This window comes from Chanodichthys erythropterus, chromosome 9, assembly GCF_024489055.1.
Source record: "Chanodichthys erythropterus isolate Z2021 chromosome 9, ASM2448905v1, whole genome shotgun sequence".
NCBI classification, from domain to species: Eukaryota; Metazoa; Chordata; class Actinopteri; order Cypriniformes; family Xenocyprididae; genus Chanodichthys; species Chanodichthys erythropterus.
In genome coordinates, this window is record NC_090229.1 from 8,177,231 (window position 1) to 8,198,546 (window position 21,316).

Sequence of the window (21,316 nt, forward strand, 5' to 3'; positions counted from 1 at the left end):
CATTTAACTCGCCTTATAGTTAGTGAGACTTAGATTTGTTACCTGAATTCAAACTGAATGAGTGGAATAAACTTAAAATCTTTAAGTTAAGTTTACTCTGATTGAACTAATGCGTTCGTGCCATCGAAACCTTAATTACAAGATGGCAACCTGTGAGTTTCTACATGGAGCTGTTGAAATTAATCTGTAGGAGTCAGGTGGTACAAGTCCGTGCTCTATAATTTGTTTACATTCATTAATATTTTAAATGTGCTTTGAAACATGAGGTAATTTAATTTACGTCTCGTGACGCTTTGCAGACTCTGCCGTGCGTTCATATGTTTTGGAGGAGGCATGGCTTTGAAGAGCGCTCTGAAGGGAGGGTGGGATCCCATGCTTTCAAAGCTAGCCTTTCCAAAACTGTCTACCCTACCTTTAATGAACAGATGTAAAGTTGTTTTTAATTTTATATACAGTTGCAAGAAAAAGTATGTGAACCACTTGCAGAACATGTGAAAATGTTAATAATTTTAACATAATAAGGGAGATAATACAAAATGCATTTTATTTTTTATTTAGTACTGTCCCGAGTAAGATATTTGACATAAAAGATGTTTACATATAATCCACAAGAAAAAAAAAAAATAGCTGAATTGATTAAAATAACCCCATTCATAAGTATGTGAACCATTGATTCTTAATACCGTGTGTGGTTACCTGGATGATCAACGACTGTTTTTATGTTTTGTTTTGTTGTGTGATGGTTGTTCATGAGTCCCTTGTTTGTCCTGAGCAGTTAAACTGAGCTCTGTTCTTCAGAAAAATCCTTCAGGTCCTGCAGATTCTTCAGTTTTCAAGGATTTTTTTTGCATATTTGAACCCTTTTCAGCAGTGACAGTGATTTCGAGATCCATCTTTTCACACTGAGGACAACTATTAAAAAGATTCAAACATTCAACGATGCTCCAGAAAAAAACATGATGCATTAATAGATGGGGGGTGAAAACATTTGGAATTGGAAGTTCAAGGTAAATTGTATTTAATTTGTCTTCTGGGAAACATGCAAGTATCTTCTGTTGCTTCTGAAGGGCAGTACTAAATGAAAAAAAAAAAATGATATTCAAGCGAAATAAGAAAAATTTGGACCTCTTCATCCTGTTCAAAAGTTTTCACCCCCCGACTCTTAATGCATCGTGTTTCCTTCTGGAGCATCAGTGAATGTTTGAACCTTTTTTTAATAGTTGAGTTTGAGTCCCTCAATTGTCCTCAGTGTGAAAAGATGGATCTCAAAAGCATTCAGTCACTGCTGGAAAGGGTTCAAATATGCAAAAGATGGTGGAAAACTGGTGGGAGCTGGAGGGTTTTTCTGAAGAGCAGAGCTCAGTTTAACTGCTCAGAACAAACAAGAGACTCATGAACAACCATCACAAAACAAAAAAACAGTCGTAGATCATCAGGTAACCACACACAGTATTGAGAATCACTGGTTTACAAACTTTTGAATGGGGTCATTTTAATAAATTCAGGTATTTTTTTGTCTTATGGATTATATGTAAACATCTTTTATGTCAAATATCTTACTCAGGACAGTACTAAATAAAAAATAACATGCATTTTGTATGATCTCTCTTATTTTGTTACAATTTTTCACATTTTCACAGATTCTGCAAGTGGTTCACATACTTTTTCTTGCAACTATATATATTATATATATATATAAACCGCATTGTATAGGTGAGATCCTTTTTTCATTGGCTTGTTCCCAGAAAATGAGATTGTTTGGTTATCCTAATTATGTCCCTAAGTTTAATACTTTTAATTAAAGGTTTATTCAGATCCCTAACCTTGAGTATGAGCAATAACGTAGTCACGCTTACCTTGGTAAACACTACTAACTACTGGAATGACTCCGTAATGAAGAATGTCAGTTCTTTTGTACCTTTAACGTCTTAAAGATGGCCTGATTTGCATGCTGTAGGAATGCGTTTATGAGACAAAATGTGTCATGCAGCAGTTGTGTACTCTTGCAATACAGGAACGCATTTCACGTCCCCTCAGAATTGAGAGAGCTGGGTTAATGAGCCCCCCCATCAGTATGCATTATTTATTTAGATGCTCTGCACCCCAGAGGCGGCCTGCCTTTTGCCTGTGCGCTTTTTTCCTCCTCTCTCTATTTCTGTAATCCTTCCTTTTTGTTCGCGGGAGCAGCTCTTCCGTTCAGTATCCCCTTCAGATGTTGCACCTTCTCGGCGGCACAAATATTCTACTATTGCTGCTTTGTCTTTCCAAAATATCATCCGGCTAAAGAAAACAAGGAGATATGCCACTGATTTGCAAACAAATCATGGAACATGTTCACAGCAGATTGAACAGACAGATTGTCATCTTTGACAAACAGGAGACGGTGCTGGTCATTGTATTTTGTGGAATAATCGGATGTAGCTAATTCATGCTTCCAAGAATGGCATGTTCCGACTAATTCATTGGAACTGGAGTTTTACTGAAATTACTCATGAAATAACTTTACCGAGAACAGCCATTATGCCGCGTAGACCGTCTTTCAGAGCACTATGGCAAAATACTGTAATTTCATGTTACTTTAAACAGTAGCAGTCTTGTGTTTCTCTGAATGAGAGTGGTCAAAGACATCGAGAGTGCAGTTAAGTTCAACTCAGCGAGATCCATCAAAGTCAACTGATAAAAGTCTGTGCTTTTTCTCTCCAGGGCTGAAGACTCTAGATGTTAGCTTGACCTGACTCACAAAAATCCCTCCTTCCCGAAAAAAAAGAGCTGGCTAAGCCAATAAAATGTAAATTAGCGTATGAATATGTATAGAGCGTTACCTGTCATTTTGTAATTACCTCAAGACTGAAATCTGTGTCTGATCTGCTTCAGATCCCGCCGGTGGCTAAAGTCTTTGATCTAATCAGTCCTAATTAACAGAAAAGCAAACAAGACAACTTTAACACAAGTTTGTTAGCATGCATCATGAAAGGTTACAGGCCTAAGCCCCTGGTAAAGGTACAATGATTTGCAATGACAAAGAGACCAGAAACCTTTAATTTTCAATGAGAGTTGGAGATTTGAGGCGATATGACAAGAGCAGAGTTCTTTATGCAAATGCTTGCTTTGTATTTCTATCATGTTCTTCTGGATAGCTCCACCCACAGTGAAGTCCTAAAAATTAAACGTGGGCAACTGACATTAAATACTTTGGTCAAGTTGACTTGTTTAGCAATGTGATGTGCTATATTTAGGGGCCAAACACCGAAGGTGTGTAGGCACCTATTGTATCCATTAGTTTTCGTCTTCTTCATCATCCATGAGAGTCTATGACAGCCTATAGAACTGAATGTGGGAAAGTTATGAAATTTGGCACACAGGTCTCAACATTAACCATAGCAATTTTGGAGTCTCTAAAGGTCTCTAAAGGGAACGTTTTGAGCAATGTTGCTGGGCAATGTTGCCGTCAACACAGGGCAACTACTTAGGGCAACAGACAATTGGCAGCAACCAATCAGAGAGGAGCAAATCTATTGCCAACTCAATAAATACTTTATTATAAACACTTGTTAGGCACTTTATTTCAACTTTTCAAATATTTTCTTCATTTTTATTAAAAATACATGCCTTTCCGATCTGATTTGTGACAGGAAAAGGGAGAAGAGCGAGTTCGACAAAAGGCGGATTCGAACCCGCGTCGAACGCATCAAAAGCTATTCAAATGTCAAACGCCCTACAGCCTACGCTACTACAGACGTTGAAAAATTCCGTCTTTTTAGTATTTAACTGAAATCATTCAATAGCTTCATTACAGCATACACACATTACTTTCGGACAGTTGTTGGTATTTTAAGCAATATATGAGGTAAATTCCCTGTTTTGGGTTGACGCATGACAACTTACTAGCGTAAAGAGATAAAAGTTCACACTCCTTTTCTCCGCTCCACTGCCGCTGAGAGGCCGCCATCTTGTTTTAATTTTTTCTGAAATCTCCGAACCGGTCACGTGATCGGCTGCTAACATTCTGATTGGAGGATCTCAAAAAATAGCCCACAACAGATCTAACGTATCCAGATATAAATTTGTTGCTCATTCTCAATGGGAAAGTGCCCAAGCAACGTTGCTCGGCAACATTGCTCAAAAAGTTGCCCCGTGTATCATCACCTTAACTCAATCCTCCTTTCGCCACCAATTGTCCAAATTTGCACTTACGTTTATGCTAATAACTTTTGAACCACAAGGCCTAAAAGCAAATTTGCAAATCTATCTATTTTTTAAAACTCCCCATAGACTGTTGATCTGATTTTCATGAAAATCGAATCAGATCATCTTCATACCATGGCGACAATAAGTTATGGAATTCAATTTGATTAGTCAAACCATTGTGAAATAACTTGCAAACAAATTCTATGAAGAGCATGCCAAAAAGGATGTGAGGTTATAGCTCTACAACGCTTTAGCGTATTGAGACAAAAATTGGTACGTGTTATTACAAGCATGGCCTGAGGGTATGTGTACAGTTTTGTCATAGTACCACATACAGGTCAGGAGATAGGATTTTTTTTTTCAGATTTTTTTTTTTGCGTATAACTTCTGAAAAGTTTGGACTTTTTAGATGCAGTGCAGCATACAGAGTTAAAAAATACCAAATTTTCACATCGGACATTTTGGGCATCAGCCATATTGAATTTTGTCATGAAATGCTTTTTCTTGAACGCATTGGGGTATCATTATGTATGTGTCTTCAGTAAGATGCCTTGATGTCACTCAAAATGTTTTGAGACAGTTGAGAGAAATAAAAAAAAAAAAAAAACGTAATATATTTGATTAGTTTTGCCTTTTTGTAATGAAACTGGTCTTGATAGATTCCTCAAGTCATACAGAGAACAATGATACCAATTATGTCATAGTTGGTCAATCTTGCTGTCCGCCATTTTGAATTTCTTTGAAAACTTTCAAAGACCGTTGGTCCAATTTTCACATAATTTGATTCGGATTATCAGACCATGCAGACAAAAAGTTATGAATTTCGTGTTGATAGATAAAACTGTTATCATTTAACATATCAACAAATTTGATGGCATGATGCCAAACTCAATCTGAGGCTGTATCTTTGCTGTTTGATACCAAACATTGTGTATGTCATTGTCACAAAATATATTTTATAATGTGCAAAGCTGCATTTTCAGCATCATTACTCCGGTCTTGAGTGTCACATGATCCTTCAGAAATCTCAAGCTTAAACATTTCTTATTATTAATGTTGAAAACAGTTGTAATGCTTAATATTTTTTTTTCAGGAATCTTTAATGAATGGAAAGTTCAAAAGAACAGCTAAAAAATTACTTATCCCAACATTTTGAATAGTAGTGTATCACGATTTCCTCAAATATAAATAGGCCTACATTAATATATTCTTATGAATATGTTCTGATTGGCAGTGATTTTGCTGATTCATGCAGCAATTTTGCTTTCATTGTGGACAGAAAAATAAGTGGAAAGTTGTCATGTTGCGTCTGATTAGGACACATCGTACTGAAATATGCCGTTTTCCATCTATATTCCTCAGTTCTACTCAGATCTACAGGTGATCATGAAACTCTGCCGGGTGCCATCTAACATAACTGCCTTTCCAATTACTTTCCAAGTGTTTCCTAAGAAAATAAATATGCACAAAAGAATTAGTCATATTTGTTTCAGCATTCTTGCAGCATACACATTCAGAAAGAGTGCAAGGTTATCGGAGTCCAGGAGTGATTGCATAGGTTTCACTGAGACTTGTCTTTATTTGAATGAAAACATCAAGCTCTTGAGACAAAATAGTCCTTGCAGATGATTATATATACAAAAACAATTGAAAAAAAAAAAAAAAAAAACATTCAAGAAATATACAGCATCATCCACATATCTTTTTAATTAGCAAAAGAAAAAACAACAACAAAAAACACCATGCTTGTCCTTTGAACATTAATTTAGAATCCAATCTTTCAAAAACCTCGCACAGAGTAAAAAAAAAAGGTGCAAATATATACAAATCACTTCATTGCAGCCAGCGTTTCAGACTCATTCTCACGACTCCCTCAAATTACTTAACGCATTAAGAACTGAATTAAAACAATAATTTAAAGAAAATTAAAAACAAAAAAACATTTCAGTCCAATAATTATACAAAATATATTTATATATTTATATAGAATTAAGGACTAGGCATAGCAGTTGCCCATTAACCAGTCATCCAATCAACCAGTCAGTCACAAAGCTCTCCAGACACGTTAATAAACTCCATATATTTCTGAAACTGTAAACAAGTCTGTTACAATAAAATTGATTAAAACATTTGGGATAAAGAGACAAACCGACAAATAAATTAGAGTTAATTTATCTGAGACAAAAAGTTTTTTTTTTCTTCTTCTTCTTTTATAACTAGAACATTGACTGAAATGTAGTTATGGATCTAAAACAGACATTTTCTTCTACTGTATCTACTGAAAAAACACCACAGTTATTTTTCCACTCCGCTCCGTTCCTCACAAGTTACAGGTGCTTTTAAGAGTATGCCGTTTCACCACACCACAAAAAAACAAACCGCAAAGCGCCTCATTTGGCTCTGAGTTCTGCTGTACGAAACGAAACGGGCGATTTCTGATATATGGCTATCGGCCGAGGCGTCATTAGTGTTAGCTCTGTCTTCACCAGTCTACCTAAAAACACCCCGGTGGGCAGTTGCACTTAACGATAGTCAGAGTTATCTTACAGGCAGTATGTACGCGAACAAGCTAAGTCCACTTCCTCCACAGTACGTTTGGCTTTACTCACAGTATAGAAAAATCAGATGTAAACCTGACGGCGTGGTTTCAACCAAGAGGTGCTAAATCAAAAAAAAAAAAAAAAAAAAATCAACCACTGATGTTTATTTTTCAGCTTTTTAACATAGATTTATGATTGCGTTTCATTTCTCAAAGTGGTTTGTCCAGACGTTGGATATTGGTTTCGCACCTGCATTGCTGACGACGCAGCTTTGGCAAACAGGCAGTATTTCCTGATGTATCGTGTTGCAAGAGGTTGAAATGCCAGATTCATGAGCTGACCCCATTCCCCCAACAGAAAAACAAATGAATGTTCAAAAAGATTCTGCTTAATTATCATCCTGCAACTTTTTCATATGTTAATGAGCCCCACATTTAGTTCAAAACATCCTGCCTTCACAATTCCAACAACAAAAATTTGGCTTTTGATGATGCCACATCTAAACGAACTGAGATTCTTGTTATCCCCATCTAAATCTATGCGCTGAATTTGAAGGCAGGTTTAATTACATTCAATGAAACTTTAAGTTTAAAATATCCAGATACATTTTGTTTGTTGAAATGCCCAAGTTTTAAAACCTGCAGGACGAGGTCTACAGCTACTAAACTTAAAGTGATTCTTTTGTAGCCAAATGTAGGCAAATCACAACTAGCAGTTATCAGCGTAAAAAGGGCAAAATCAATCGACGTATGATGTACTTAAAGGTACGTGATCACTTTGATGGTGATTGAATATCTACATTCAAACTCAACAAACTTAGCTAATAAGGCCCCAATGGATTTCCGTTCTGTTTTAATGATCCCATATTATGGTGGGTGTTTGTTTGCTCAAACTGACCTTGGTGAAGTAGGTTTTTTACATTTTTAAGATGATGTTGAAAGCAAATAGTTCTCCCTGTAGTCCTGGCTGTGATCGTCTGAAGGTATTTTGTGTTTAAAACAGGAACATGTATAATGAGGCAAAGATTTTTGCAAGATATGCCCGGTTATTCATACTGTACATTCTCGGTTGGTGATTTTACTCAACACAAAAACACAATCGATACGCTACTAGACAGGGCAGAACTCAGAACCACATATAGCAAGGAATAGAAAACAGCTGAGAATACTTTGAAATTCACGTACTTATCACAATTTGAGTACCTGGAATATAACGGTTTGAAGTTCACCTCCGTGGCAGCAGAGGGCGACGCTGCCGTCACGGAGATGATGAAAGTCCGATAAAGAGAAGAGGAAATGACTTAAGGCCTTGTGTTGTTTGTGTATACAGACAGAATTGACACAATCTTTATAATCGATCAAGCAGGAACCTTATCGCGGTTCATGATAAGGTTTTTACGGGGGACGACCGAAGAGCGGTGCGGACGAGATTTGTCTAGCTGCGGACTTCTGCTGTCACTCTGTGTCAAAAATTGCATTGGCCTGTTGAAACGGCGAAAAAACAATCAGAGTAGAACAGTCGTCCCTTCGTTGTGCTTGGCATTGTGAACACGTTTTGGCTGCCGTTTGGACAGAACAACAAAAGGGAAATGAAAAGGAGCGATGACACGCCAACTGCTAACATTGAAAATTTAGAGTCAGGACAGTGAATCTGAACACACAGGGAACTTAAACTCATGGCTTGCAGGTAAATCTGAGAGTTATTGCTCTAGATGGATCTACTACATTAAAGATGCCTGTCATCAAGGGACAAAACTCGGCCCTCGCCAACGCAGTCTTGGAGAAGAACCACAGAATCAGAGTAAACACTCCAAACCTCACAGTAACACAGCGGTGTACAAAAAAAGCAAAGGGAGCGAAAATGTCTCCCGAAGGATCAATGCCCATCCTGGAGTACATTTCGGCGAGGGTTCGGGGAGTCATATCCGGACGCAACGAAAAGGCAAGCTTCAAAAGATGCTGATCCATACCTCTTGACAAGGAGAGGTCCATTTGGCCCCATAATCACAAAAAAAAAGAACGAAAACGAGAGAAAAGGCGCTTTAATAGGTCTATGGCATTTTCGAGACGAGGAGGAGAAGGTTCCTCCCATTCTGCCCAGCCTCAACACTACCCATAATGCAGTTCTCCCCAAATATTTGGTCTCCATTCTGATATAAATATCTTCATTTCCGTTAATGGAGCTCATCACCCCTGCGCACGATTGTTCTTGAGGCATCTCTCGGAGGTCGATATGAACAATTGTTTTCTGATTACCCTACTAAAGCTCGTTGCTCGGATATTTTCTTCAATGGCACTATCTTCCAAGGCAACAGCACGTGCACCTTTCCTCATTGGAATGTATCTGATCCACAGTAGTCAGTGTTGAAGAGTTTGTTAGGCAGGCCGATATGAGCGGGCGTTTCGGTCCGGGCATTAGGGAGTGCGGGCGTTGGGCGTACAGGTTCTGGTCAAGGAAAATATTGGGCTTCGTATGCTGTGCTGTGGTTCCTTTAGAGTTGATTGTCCAGTGTTTTAGCCTCACTTTTTGTTAGCACAGGCCGTGCATGATCTAACACGGGTCGGTCCGCCGGACTCAATAAATTCAGTCTCAACCCTCCCCTAAACCCCCTGAACGTTTCCCCTCCCGTCCCGTCCGATCCGTCACCGCCCTCAGCTGCTGCCAGACATCAGGTTAATGGCTTGTTCCAGTTTGTGTCGTAGCTTGTGTTTGCGACAGTAACCATCTCTGTCCAGCGCTGTCAAAATCTGCAAGAGAGAGAGAGGAAGAGAGGGAGAGGCCATTAACTGAAGGCCGAACCCATGTAATAATTCAATATTCGACATCGTTTTGAGCGTGAGGGTTTGTGGACGCGCACTGGAGCTCGTAATGACAATGATAAACGACCTCATCAGATACGGCACCGCACATTCATCAAGATCAAACCGCTAATACAGAAACAACATTTGCATTTCAATTCAAATCTCATACGCATCTTCAAACTACCAATTTGCACGACCACTACCAGGATTTATGGTTCTTAAGATCTTACAAACTTTTTGATTTAAAGGCTTCTGCATAAATCCCTGCATATGTATATTAGGGGTTTAACGGTACACGCATTCTTACCGAACCGTTTCGGTACAGGACAAAGACAGGTGGATAAGGTGAAAACAGTACACGACGAATACAGCGGTGTAGCCTAACCACCATTAACCACCAATAATCGCAATAAGCTCAGCGTGTTGTTACTTTCGATAAGAAACAAAGTGTCATCTTTCAAATTCTGTCCATTTTATCATGAAATTCAAACAATAAATGCCGTTTTGACGATCTTTAATGTGGCGTAACAGATCTCTGTATAAGCGCCTCAGTTCAACCGGCAGCGCGGGGGCGAGTAAACTCGATCATCTCCTCCTCTTTAATATTAGTTAGAGAATAAACATAAATGAACATCTGAAGGCATGTTAAAAGATACAGTACAACTTACTGAAACGTATCATATCTCGTGTAATCGCTCATTCAGTGTTTCAACGGTGGAAAGACATCAATAAACAATGTCACGTAGCATTACATTTACTTCAGGTAAGTCATTCAGTCCCCACAGCTTGTTAGTTTGCCAGAGAAATTAACTCTTTCGCTTAATATATGCACTGTATTAGCCAATATATTCATTATATTTGACTTAACCTGTTAGTGATGTCTTGATTATTTAATGTATGTTTAAATAAATCTGTCATGAAAATGACAGCCACTGTGTATAAATGATTATATTTCAACAAGGAATTGGAGTAAAAACATATTTTTATAATTAGATTTAGAAGTTAATGCAATCACTGCCTTATGTGCAGCTTACATGTTTACATACAATTTGTTACTCGAGTGTTGATTATTATATCTAAAAATAAATAGCAATTAAATTTAGGCTAATAGTTTGGGCTCTGTTGTTAACCTTTAATATTATAATAATGTTCAAGTAAGGGCTTCCTATATAGTTGTAACGAAATGTAGCGGTTATTAATCAATTTATGGATGAAATATGAATATAATAATTCATAAGGTTATGAATAAATTATGATTCATATATCGACCCAATGGGGAATTAAACATATATTGTGAATCAATTACAACGAATTATAATCAATTACATATATGATTAGTTCTGGTTTAATAATTATTTAGAGAAACTGCTCATTTGTCCAGCAAACTAAGTCCCTCACAGAATATTATAAACGGAGTTATTCTCTGGCCATGAGAATAACTAAAGCATAAAGCGATCGAAAAAACGTTAAAGTGACTTGGGTTTTCCGCTGAAAGAACAAACAGAACAATCGAGCATGAATAACGTTTTAATATATGCAAACTACGAATACAGAGGTTCTAAATATATATACAAGAAAATACACACCTATGTACAAGAATAGAAGTAGAGAAGGAAAGAGAGAGAAGGCAAGTAGCAAACTCACAACCAGTCCTAAGCCAGCACGGAAATCAGTTTCATCATCTAAGATTGAGAAACGGCAGTATACTTGCATTGGTTGCGTGTGTCGAATTTCAGGTTAGCGCTGGTGCAGTTCGTTGGCTTCCTCCGTTCAGCGGGAAGGTTTGAACTGAGGACGAGAGTGAGTTTCGCTGGAAGATGGCGATCCCGAAGCTGAGCGCGGTGGCAGCGCGTGGTCACCGGAGGGGTCCGGGAAAAACGTGCACGAGATGCTCGTGAGACAATCGGGAGAGAACACGGGAGAGAGAGAGTCTGGAATTGTGCGTCTTTGCTTTTATGACAGATAAGCCGACACACCTCCTTGAGGTGGGGTAGCCAATAACATGGGTGCAAAGTTGGCGGGGAAAGCTTTTCCTTTGCTTGGCCTCACGACTTAATCTGCATGAGTTATGACTATCAATTCAGATCTCCAAATGGAGTGTGTTCTTCACAGTATCATTAAACACATAGAAAAATGCATTTGTCAGCGGTGTGACATATCTCAGTAAATAGCTCGTGTCCGGAGCTTTACGGCGAGACCAAACTCGATAGGTCAGAAAGGCATAGGAGAGAAGTTATGGTTTACAGACAAAATTATATCGTTAAAATGCACACTAGCACAAATACACTCATTTAAACACTAGGAAACATGCATAGGCCCTAAAAATATATGAAATATATATTTCAGCATAGTGGTAGTTTACAAATACAGTTGAAAATGTATGATTGTGTGTTTCTGTGTCTGTCTGTGTGTGTGTTTTTGTGTGTCCCTGTGTGTGTGGGGTGTTGGAATGTGGATCTGGTCAGTCTCTGGGGGGGGTTTTACAACCCAGTCCAGCATGCTAAAAGCGTTCTGGACATTCCAAAGTTTATTGATTATCCTGATACGTGTGCATACGCTACAGATTCCCCCTTTCGGCCAACGAAGTTCCTGTGCGGACTTCGTTGGACGGTAACCAAGTTCGATGGCACATGGATCCGGATGGTCACGCAGCAGGTGGTTCCTACTGGTCCTTGAGGGAGAGCAGATAAGCACCTGTCCGTGGATTCTTGCATCCCTTTGATCCCTTGGGATAGGATGAAGGCCAGGCCCAGGGCGAGTGCGTACTTGATTGCCACGGAGAGGCAACGGATTGTGTTGGCAGCAGTCCAAGCTCGGGCTCTAGGTGAGCTGGTCAGGACAGGCAGTCGTGAGAGTGCTTGGAGGGCTGCATCAGTGGGAGTACTGTCACTTAGCTGGGACCCCCTTTGTCAATCCTCAGTTCCATTCCTGGATCTAAGGTGTGATTGTGATCCCTGGGGGAAGATGGGATTTCCAGTTCTGACTGGTCCTCTTTGCTTGAGAGACAGTGCACTGCCAGGTGGCTGTGATAAAGGATGGAACTCAGGGGTAAATGGATCCTCTTACTTGGATTGGGCAGCCTGACAGGAGTGGCGGTGTTGTGCTGATTGTAGATTACGATGGCAGCATGAGTGGGGGTGTGGATGAGCAGTCGATCACCCACAGTCTCGGCTTGTGTTCCGATAACTGGGGTGCGAGGCTTGGCCGGGCAGCGTGTGTCGCTGGTCATGGGCTGCAACCGGCCCATTCCTTCAGTGTGGTTTCTGAGGAAGAGCTGGTTTGGGCAGAAGTACTGAAAGTCTTTGGTGAAACTACACCTGCGAAAGTGGGGAGCCGGGCACAGCCGTGGGTTGCTGTTGTGGTAGGCTACCGCAACTGAGGTGTGTTTCTTGGCATGGGTGTTACGTTGCCGCCACCTGACATTGACCATGTCTTTGGGTCTGCCAGTAGCAAAGTCCAGCACAGTTTGTGTAGGATACTGAGGACTCCTATTCATAGCCACTCTGTCCATAGAGAAGCTAATTTCTCGCAGCAGGTCTGTCAACAGAGCTATAACCAGCTGATTTTGGGCAAAGTCATTCTGGAGGACTGTAAACAGTTGCTTCCTTGAGTTCGCAGTTTGGATCAGCAGGAAACTGTGAGTGCGGAGAACCACCGCAATACCTTTCCAGGATTTGCAGGTGGTTTGCAGGGTTTGGCTCTGTGTTGCGAGTTGCTTTCTCAGTTGTAGGCGGAGCTTGTTGTGCTGCTGATGAGGGAGCAGGCTGTGATGAGACTCAAGTCTCCTGGTTGGTACAGATGCAACGGCAGTGGCACCTGCCGTGCCATCAGTAGTTCTGTGGGGAACACCTGAGTTGACTCCTGTACGGTGTCTGTGATGGCCATGAGCATCAGAGGAGGTTTTACCGTCCAGTCTTTCTGGTCGACTGACCGTGGAAATGTGATTCCTCGGTTTTGCAGTGAAGCTCGGTGCTTTGCGTTTGCAGTCTGGACATGACGGTAAACTTGACATCCTCTGGCGTGCTCTGCCACATCTTGCTGCATGCTGGGCCAGTGCGCCACTTGTTTTAATGTCTCGTCCGTAGTTCTGGTGCCATGGTGTTTGGCACATGGTGTGTCGTGGGTGTATATCAGTTCACCCCCTTTTGGCCCTGTGGCAGTACAAGCTTTGGCGCTGTGAGGACATCAGGGACATACTTTAGAAAGTTTATTCCCACACGCAGCATGTGGTCGGTCTCGTGCAGTCGTTTGTTGCTAGGGGCCGCCGTGGGACCAGATGCCGGGAACGGGAGGTTGGAGGGGTCTGAGTGGTGGTACAAAACATGTCGAATGGAAATGTTGGAAAGTTTGGTTGTCAGTGGCAGTGGCAGTAAGGTGGGAAATGTTGCAGGAACAGTCCGCTGGCTGCGGGTTGTTGTTGCCACACTAAGGGTGGGTGAATGGGGTGGGTGTGACCATAGCTTGTTATGCAGTGTGCCAGTCTTGGCAAGGGCATTAGTTTGGTCGTTCACACCTTTGTCACGCCCTGGTTGCTTCAAGCATCTTTTCACCTTTTCCCAGTAAATGATCATGTCGTGTGCTTGGGTGAGGTGATCACGTGTCTGGAACATGTGTTGATGTTTCACCTGCTTGTTGCATTCAGTCTTGAAACCAGTTTGTTTCCAGCCCAGAAGATGGCATGTGAAACAAGGTCTGGCAACGTGTGAGTCTGTGCACATGAGTTCCCTGATGTTATGAGCTGAGGAGACGTGAAGGGTTTTGAGGGTAGCTGCTGCTTCACCATATTGACATGACTGGGGACCCCACCTGCTGTTCTGTGGTTGGCAGGGTTGGTTTCTTAACCATCGTACCCCTGCATTTGCCTGTGGGATGCCCTCATGGTTGTAGGAACGTCCATCGACGTAGGCCGTGGGCATTCCTTGGCACGCATTCTCTTTGAGGTATCTGTGACAGGCTGGTCGCTGTTGTTGGGGTACCAGTATCTCAAGTGTCAACGCTGGTGTGCCGTTATAGCAGTTTTGGCAGGCAGCTGAATTTCCGCTCTGTGCAGATTTGTGCTTTCTGGCACGTCGTGGCAGTGGCACCTGCTGGTTCAGCCTCCTGAAGTCGCTGGTGGGTCGCCATTTGCTGTCTGGTTTGACAATGGACCAGGTAGGGGCTGAATAGGTGCTGTTGCATGGGCAGATAACACCTTTTCCTTCTGTTGAATGAACAACCTCCTGTACTGGTTCATGTGGGGCGATGTGACCTTCGTACTGCCTGATTAAGGTGGGAGGAGCATTTGGGTGTGTTGCACTATGCACTGTGTGAAGTTTAGTGAGACCACAGCATAAAAGGTCTTTGTCAAATGTCACTTTGAGTTTGTGCAAGACGTTTCTGAGTTTTTGACAGTCTGCATCATTCTTTAGCGCACTTACATCTTTCTGGATCTGTTGGCCTTTAGGCTCAAACCTTGGGAAGGGCTCCTCTGTTGTGGTATTAGCTGTCAGGTTGGCTGTCCGAGGTGCAGCGCTTTCCTGAGTTTCACAGGCAGGCTGGTTAGCGACTGTGGGTACTGCAAGGTGTTTGTCCTCCATCAGCTCCGTTCTGTGCACCTGTTCTGTGGGGAACAGTTTGATGGAAGTGATGGAGATGCTCTTGAAGGATGCTGTGAAACTTGTGTTGCTTAAGCTTCCTTCTGGGACCATGGCAGCTGGTATTAAGTTAATGACTGTTAACTTGCGTTCAAAGTCATAGGGGCCGTGGTCCATTATCCATTCTAGATGGTGGGCTTTGGGAATGCTGATGTCTGTGACCATGCATTCGTTGAGCCAGCTGTGAACTACGTAGGGTGACACTTCAGTTAGCGGTGTGGCTTTTAGAGCAAGTCCAAGTTCCACGCCTTCAGGTGACAGTGTGAAGGAGCCCAGCATGTGGCTTAGGGTTTGACCACATTGCCTGTTGAGCCAAACAGCACCCCCTTTGGTGTAAGGTGGTACTACAATTTCCTGTATGTTGATCCAAACAGCACCCCCTTTGGTGTAAGGTGGTACTACAGTTTCCTGTATGTGGATCAGGAGGCAGACCTCTTGGGTGGTCTGGCCTGACAGGAAGTTGGCAGTGTTGACAGGAACAACAGGAAGCTGTACAGTCATTGGGGCCCACAACAACTCATTTGCACTGTCCGTATGAGCATTAGAGTGCATCAGGAGGTCTGGAAGGACCAGGAAGTGATGGGTTAAATGCCGGTTGTTCCATTTGAAGTTCACAACGCAGATGTCCTTGACGGTCATCATGGTTGACAGACGAAAGTCCAATGGGAAGCGTATTTGCATGTTGACAAATGGGAGGTCCGGTGTTCCTTCAATGAGGGCACTTAACAGCGTGTGGCTGAAGGCTGAGTTGTCTGCCCACAGTGTGAGAATAATGTCTGTTGTAGTTACATCATTCAGCTGTGAGTCTGTCATGACCTTGGAGCAGAGGGAGCTACAGTCTATGGTGGGTTGAAGTGTGCCGGGTAGCGAACTTGAACTGTGCTCTAAGAACCGGGTTCCCGCGGTTAGCTGGGAGATTTCCCGCAACCTCTGTGACCTGACCGTCTGGCTCAGGTGGCCTGGGTGACTGGGAAGGCAGAAGTTCACACACTTGAGCCCAGATTTTCAGTGGTCTGGCGTTCAATAAGGGCTCAAAACAGTCTAGCAGGTCTTTGTGAGTGGAACAGAGAAACGTGTCCATTTGCGCTACGCACACAGGAGGTACCAGGCTCACTCGACCAAGGGTGTGGTGTGTGGGAGCTGTGTGTTCAAGGTGGACCTCATTTGGACTGTGCGACTGCACATTCAGCTCACATCTTTGTGACTTGAGAGTCTGAGTTTGTCTTTCAGCTTCATTTCTCAGTCTTTCAAAAAGGTAAGGACAGGTTTCTGGACAGTGATCGGAGTCTGGGTAACTGGTTGGAATTTCTACAGTCTTTTAGACGCAGTTCTCTGCTTGGCTTGAGCTTCGTCGACCAAGTCTCGCGGCTGCTGAATAGACATGCTGCTTGAGCAGGCCAAGGCTGCCAGATGATCACTCACCGCAGGGTGCAGCTCTCGGAGAAGCAGAGGGTTGAAGATGAAATCTTCCTCCGTTGCTGGCTGGTTACGTGCTCCGTAGTACCCTCTTTGCATTCGGCTGTAGAAAGTGTATGGGTTATTCAGTCTGCCCCGTTTTAGGTCCATGGCAGCAGGGAGCCCTTGATCTGATGCAGGGTCAGAAAGCTTTTGGATCAGAACCTGTCGCAGGTGCTGGCAGTTGGATGTGACAGCTGCTGGCGAAGGTTCTTGGCCGTTGGACGTTTTGGGCAGTGGACTTTTAACCCCATTTGGAATTAGGGCTTCTTGACTGGTTAGGGGAAACTCGGTGATGTGTGTTTCCCCTCCCATGCCACTTTTCAGTACTCTGTAACCAGTGTCAAGTTCATTCACATAGTCTCTTTGTTGTTTCGGAGCCATAACTCCTTTCTGGGCCTGTTTGAGATGATTTTCACAGGTCAGGGCTTTAGTGTGTCTGTCTTTCAGTGTAGTCTCTGCTTTGGCTAGGGGAGCTTCGCTGTGTTGGAGTTTTCCAGTCAGTTTTCTACGCTCCACCTCCAGGTGGAGCTCTGCAAGGGCTTTTTGAAGTCTTTGCAGCTCCTCCTGCAGCTCGGGTTTGGATTCGTCCGCTGTCCAACGCTGGTCCTGGGTCTCGACGAGTCGCTGATCGTGGTGACGATGAATCTGGGCCTGATTCCTCCGGGCGTCCTCCGCCTGGAGCTTGAGGTTGTGGGCGATGGCTCGGATGACTCTCGCCCACTCTTTGTAGCTCGGCATTGGATCGTGGGCCATTAGTCGATTCAGGTTGTCGTCCAGCTGCTCGTTGCTTAGGTGCTGGGGATCCACAGCGTCGTTGGGCAGGATTGTGCTGGTCAGGAGCCCAACCCGGTCTTGAGTCCGTCCCCATGGGTGCTGGGGCTGGCTGCTCTGAACACGTTAGCTTGCTGTTGGCGAGAGAAAGACAGCACAAACAGAACCAATGCAAGCACGCGCAGGGCTAACGACTTATAATAATGCATGATTATATAATTCTTTGGTTTGGTTCCAGTTAACTGGTGCAGACAGTTAGTGGAATGTAGGCTAGACACTTAATTGTCGATAGCCAAAAGGACCACGCGGGTCAATTTGTGTGGGTGAGTGCCGGATTTGAATAAAGATTTTGACAGGCGGTAGCCCTAAGAGTCCTTTGATGACTCTCGCTGCTCGGTCGTCTATCTATTACTCAGTTTTCCGTGATGGCTCTCACAGGCTCTGCTTTTACATGAACTGAAAGAAACAAACACAGTAGAGAAGCAAAACAGAACAGGGAGGATGCAATTAAATGAGAAATAGAGCAGTAAACAAATAGAAAGGAATCAAAATAGAATCGCAATAAACTAAAACAGAAGGGCTAGAGGGGAGAAGTGAAACTTAAACTTCCTATTCCAGCTGGGTTTATGACGGTGTCAGGCGAGTGCACGGTTGCATCATAAAACCTAGAGGGATGGTATGGATCGAGAGCCTAAGGGTTGGCCCGCACCTGAGTAATTGAAGAATATGTAATATTCTGTGGCTTTCAATTAGGTGAAGTGACTGTATGTCGTAGGCCTGGGTGAATCGTGGGTGCTCAGATAAGAACTCAATGGCAGGCCACCTTTCCTCGACGATCAAACACTCTACTGCGGTGTCCGTGGCCACCTGTCCCCTTTGTACCACGGTGCAACCTCTCAAACAGGGAACACCAGCACAATTGCGCACTTTGGCAAGGTATTTGCGCCAACGGCCCGAGTGACCAGTCAAGATTGAGTTTTCCCTGAACTCAGAGTCTGTCCCCTTTACGGGCAGTTACTCCAAACGGGCGGTTCTGTCATGCAGAAGCCTGAGCAGGGAAATTAAACAAAATTGCCGCTTGTTGTCACCCCGGGTCTCGTTGCCTCCCTGTACCTGATACACAACTCGCTGATGTCCTTGCGTGTTGCCCGTGATACGAGGTCAGAATGTCCACGATTCACACACGGTTAGTGTAAGAAGCGCCAGGCCAGGTAGCTCCACTCACTGGAACTCACTGGAGCAACCGTCAGCTCACCCCAGGGCGCTAAAGGGCCTTATCTGCAAGTGCACAAACAATCAGGTAAACACGACTTAATTGTAAATTTAAAACTCAATTTAAATCTTGTTTAAATAGAATTTAACTAATTAAGTGTGTAGGATAAAGAGTAGGGGTCTAAAATGAACTAGCTAGAAGCAGAAAAGTAAAGATAACAGAAAACAAAAACAAATCAGATGCACTTGATTCAAATTTGAATTAAACTCTGTTCAATTCAATTTAAATGAGTGCATAGAATAACAGGATGGGAAAAAGCGAAAAGAGGATAATTCAGAGGCACTTGATTCAAATTTGAATTAAACTTGTTCAATTAAATTTAAATGAGTGCATAGAATAACAGAATGGGAGAAAGAAAAGAGAAAGCCTTCCCTATTTGCAGATTTTTCCTAAAGAGAATTGCTTGTTGATAGCAAAATGCCAACTGATTGACACTACTTAATTTTAAAATTGAATTAAATGTTATTTAATTAAATTCAAAAATAAGTGTATGAAATAAGGGAGGCTTGGGTGTGCGTGAATATTATTGCCAGCCAATAACACACAGGACCCAGAACTAAGAGTGAATAAAATAAAACATTAAGTAAAAAAAAAAAAGGGAATGGATGAAATAACACAAAGTAGAATAAAAATAAAATAAATAAACTGAAATAAAATAAAATAAAGTAGATCTGTGAATACAGGAAAAAGAATACAAGGGAAAAGAGAATTGACTTATCTGACAGTGTCCACCAGGGGGCGCACTCTCAGAAAGTGAATTCCCTTGTTGGAAGGGAAACAATTTAAATTAAAAATTTAAACGTGTTTAAATTAAATTTAAATCAGTAAACCACATTCCAACAATGATTGGAAAGCATAACCACCAAAAGCAAATTACTTTTACAACTCCCCGCAGTATAGAGAAGCAAAAGATAACTTGGAGATAATTTCAGTTCAAAGTATGGAGCGGCTTTAACTCAGAACGTCCACGCGGTGGCGTCACTGAGTCCACACAACCAATAAGTAGGGAGGGGTGGCACACCTGAGCAGACTGCCCTCTGGCGTCTGGTCAGAGTTACTGCATCCTTTCTTTAATTCGTGATACAAAAACGAGCGCGCTTGTGGGTTTCTGACCCTTACGCTGTTTTAACTGCACGGTCACGATTACAACTATAGAACCTCAGCGGATTCTTTCATAAATATATGTGTACCGTTTTACTCACGGGTACACAACTCTGGGAATCAGTCCCTTTGGTGCAAACTTTAATGCACGCGAATATGTAACTTTTGCGGGATTGCTTCGCCGCTGTTACTAATCAACATTGGATCAGAATGCTGATACGAGCTCCAAATTATTACACATCAATCGATAAACCAGACGGACTGCTTTTCCGATTAGATCTGTAACGGGGATCACGTGGTTTTGGGTAGCTAGTCCAAACGACGTAACCCAGGAGCAAACCGGCTATTGTGAATTTTGGACGACACAAGAAATTCCGATTCAGTAGCGGGTAAATATAATGAGGCCTCGAAAGAGTGGTCGCAGGAATCTCGCCACGACCCTCTAAACTCGCTGAACACGATTCAATTCGTTTATTCAAGCGGAAATTAATATTCAAAACTGTAACTTACTGCAAAGATTGTCGTCCTTCACAGATACGAGCTTGAGATATCAATGGACTGCAGTGTATTTCACGGTCAACCAAGGCTATGCCTGCAGTGTTTCTAGACACAAACAGCAGCTTGTTAACGGTGCGTAGTGAGGACCCGTGCGTCTTCTCACTGAATAAAGCGCGCATTGTAAGTTAAATCATACAAAATTATTCTACATTGCTCTTTTACCGAAAACCAAGTTTAAAACGTTGCTCGCGAATCCTCCACCAAATAATATATGTAACGAAATGTAGCGGTTATTAATCAATTTATGGATGAAATATGAATATAATAATTCATAAGGTTATGAATAAATTATGATTCATATATCGACCCAATGGGGAATTAAACATATATTGTGAATCAATTACAACGAATTATAATCAATTACATATATGATTAGTTCTGGTTTAATAATTATTTAGAGAAACTGCTCGTTTGTCCAGCAAACTAAGTCCCTCACAGAATATTATAAACGGAGTTATTCTCTGGCCATGAGAATAACTAAAGCATAAAGCGATCGAAAAAACGTTAAAGTGACTTGGGTTTTCCGCTGAAAGAACAAACAGAACAATCGAGCATGAATAACGTTTTAATATATGCAAACTACGAATACAGAGGTTCTAAATATATATACAAGAAAATACACACCTATGTACAAGAATAGAAGTAGAGAAGGAAAGAGAGAGAAGGCAAGTAGCAAACTCACAACCAGTCCTAAGCCAGCACGGAAATCAGTTTCATCATCTAAGATTGAGAAACGGCAGTATACTTGCATTGGTTGCGTGTGTCGAATTTCAGGTTAGCGCTGGTGCAGTTCGTTGGCTTCCTCCGTTCAGCGGGAAAGGTTTGAACTGAGGACGAGAGTGAGTTTCGCTGGAAGATGGCGATCCCGAAGCTGAGCGCAGTGGCAGCGCGTGGTCACCGGAGGGGTCCGGGAAAAACGTGCACGAGATGCTCGTGAGACAATCGGGAGAGAACACGGGAGAGAGAGAGTCTGGAATTGTGCGTCTTTGCTTT

General features: G+C 42.3%; 1 protein-coding gene across 1 annotated transcript in view; it reads right to left on the reverse strand.

The window, feature by feature from the left end:
* Window positions 1-9,350: 9,350 nt before the first annotated feature.
* The window catches only part of plxna3 (plexin A3), a 196,917-nt gene continuing 184,951 nt past the window's right edge, over window positions 9,351-21,316 (reverse strand). The window contains exon 32 of the mRNA XM_067394453.1: window positions 9,351-9,475. Within this exon, the coding sequence (XP_067250554.1) occupies window positions 9,380-9,475 (96 nt within the window). The 3' untranslated portion in view covers window positions 9,351-9,379. The remainder of the gene's footprint in view (window positions 9,476-21,316) is intronic.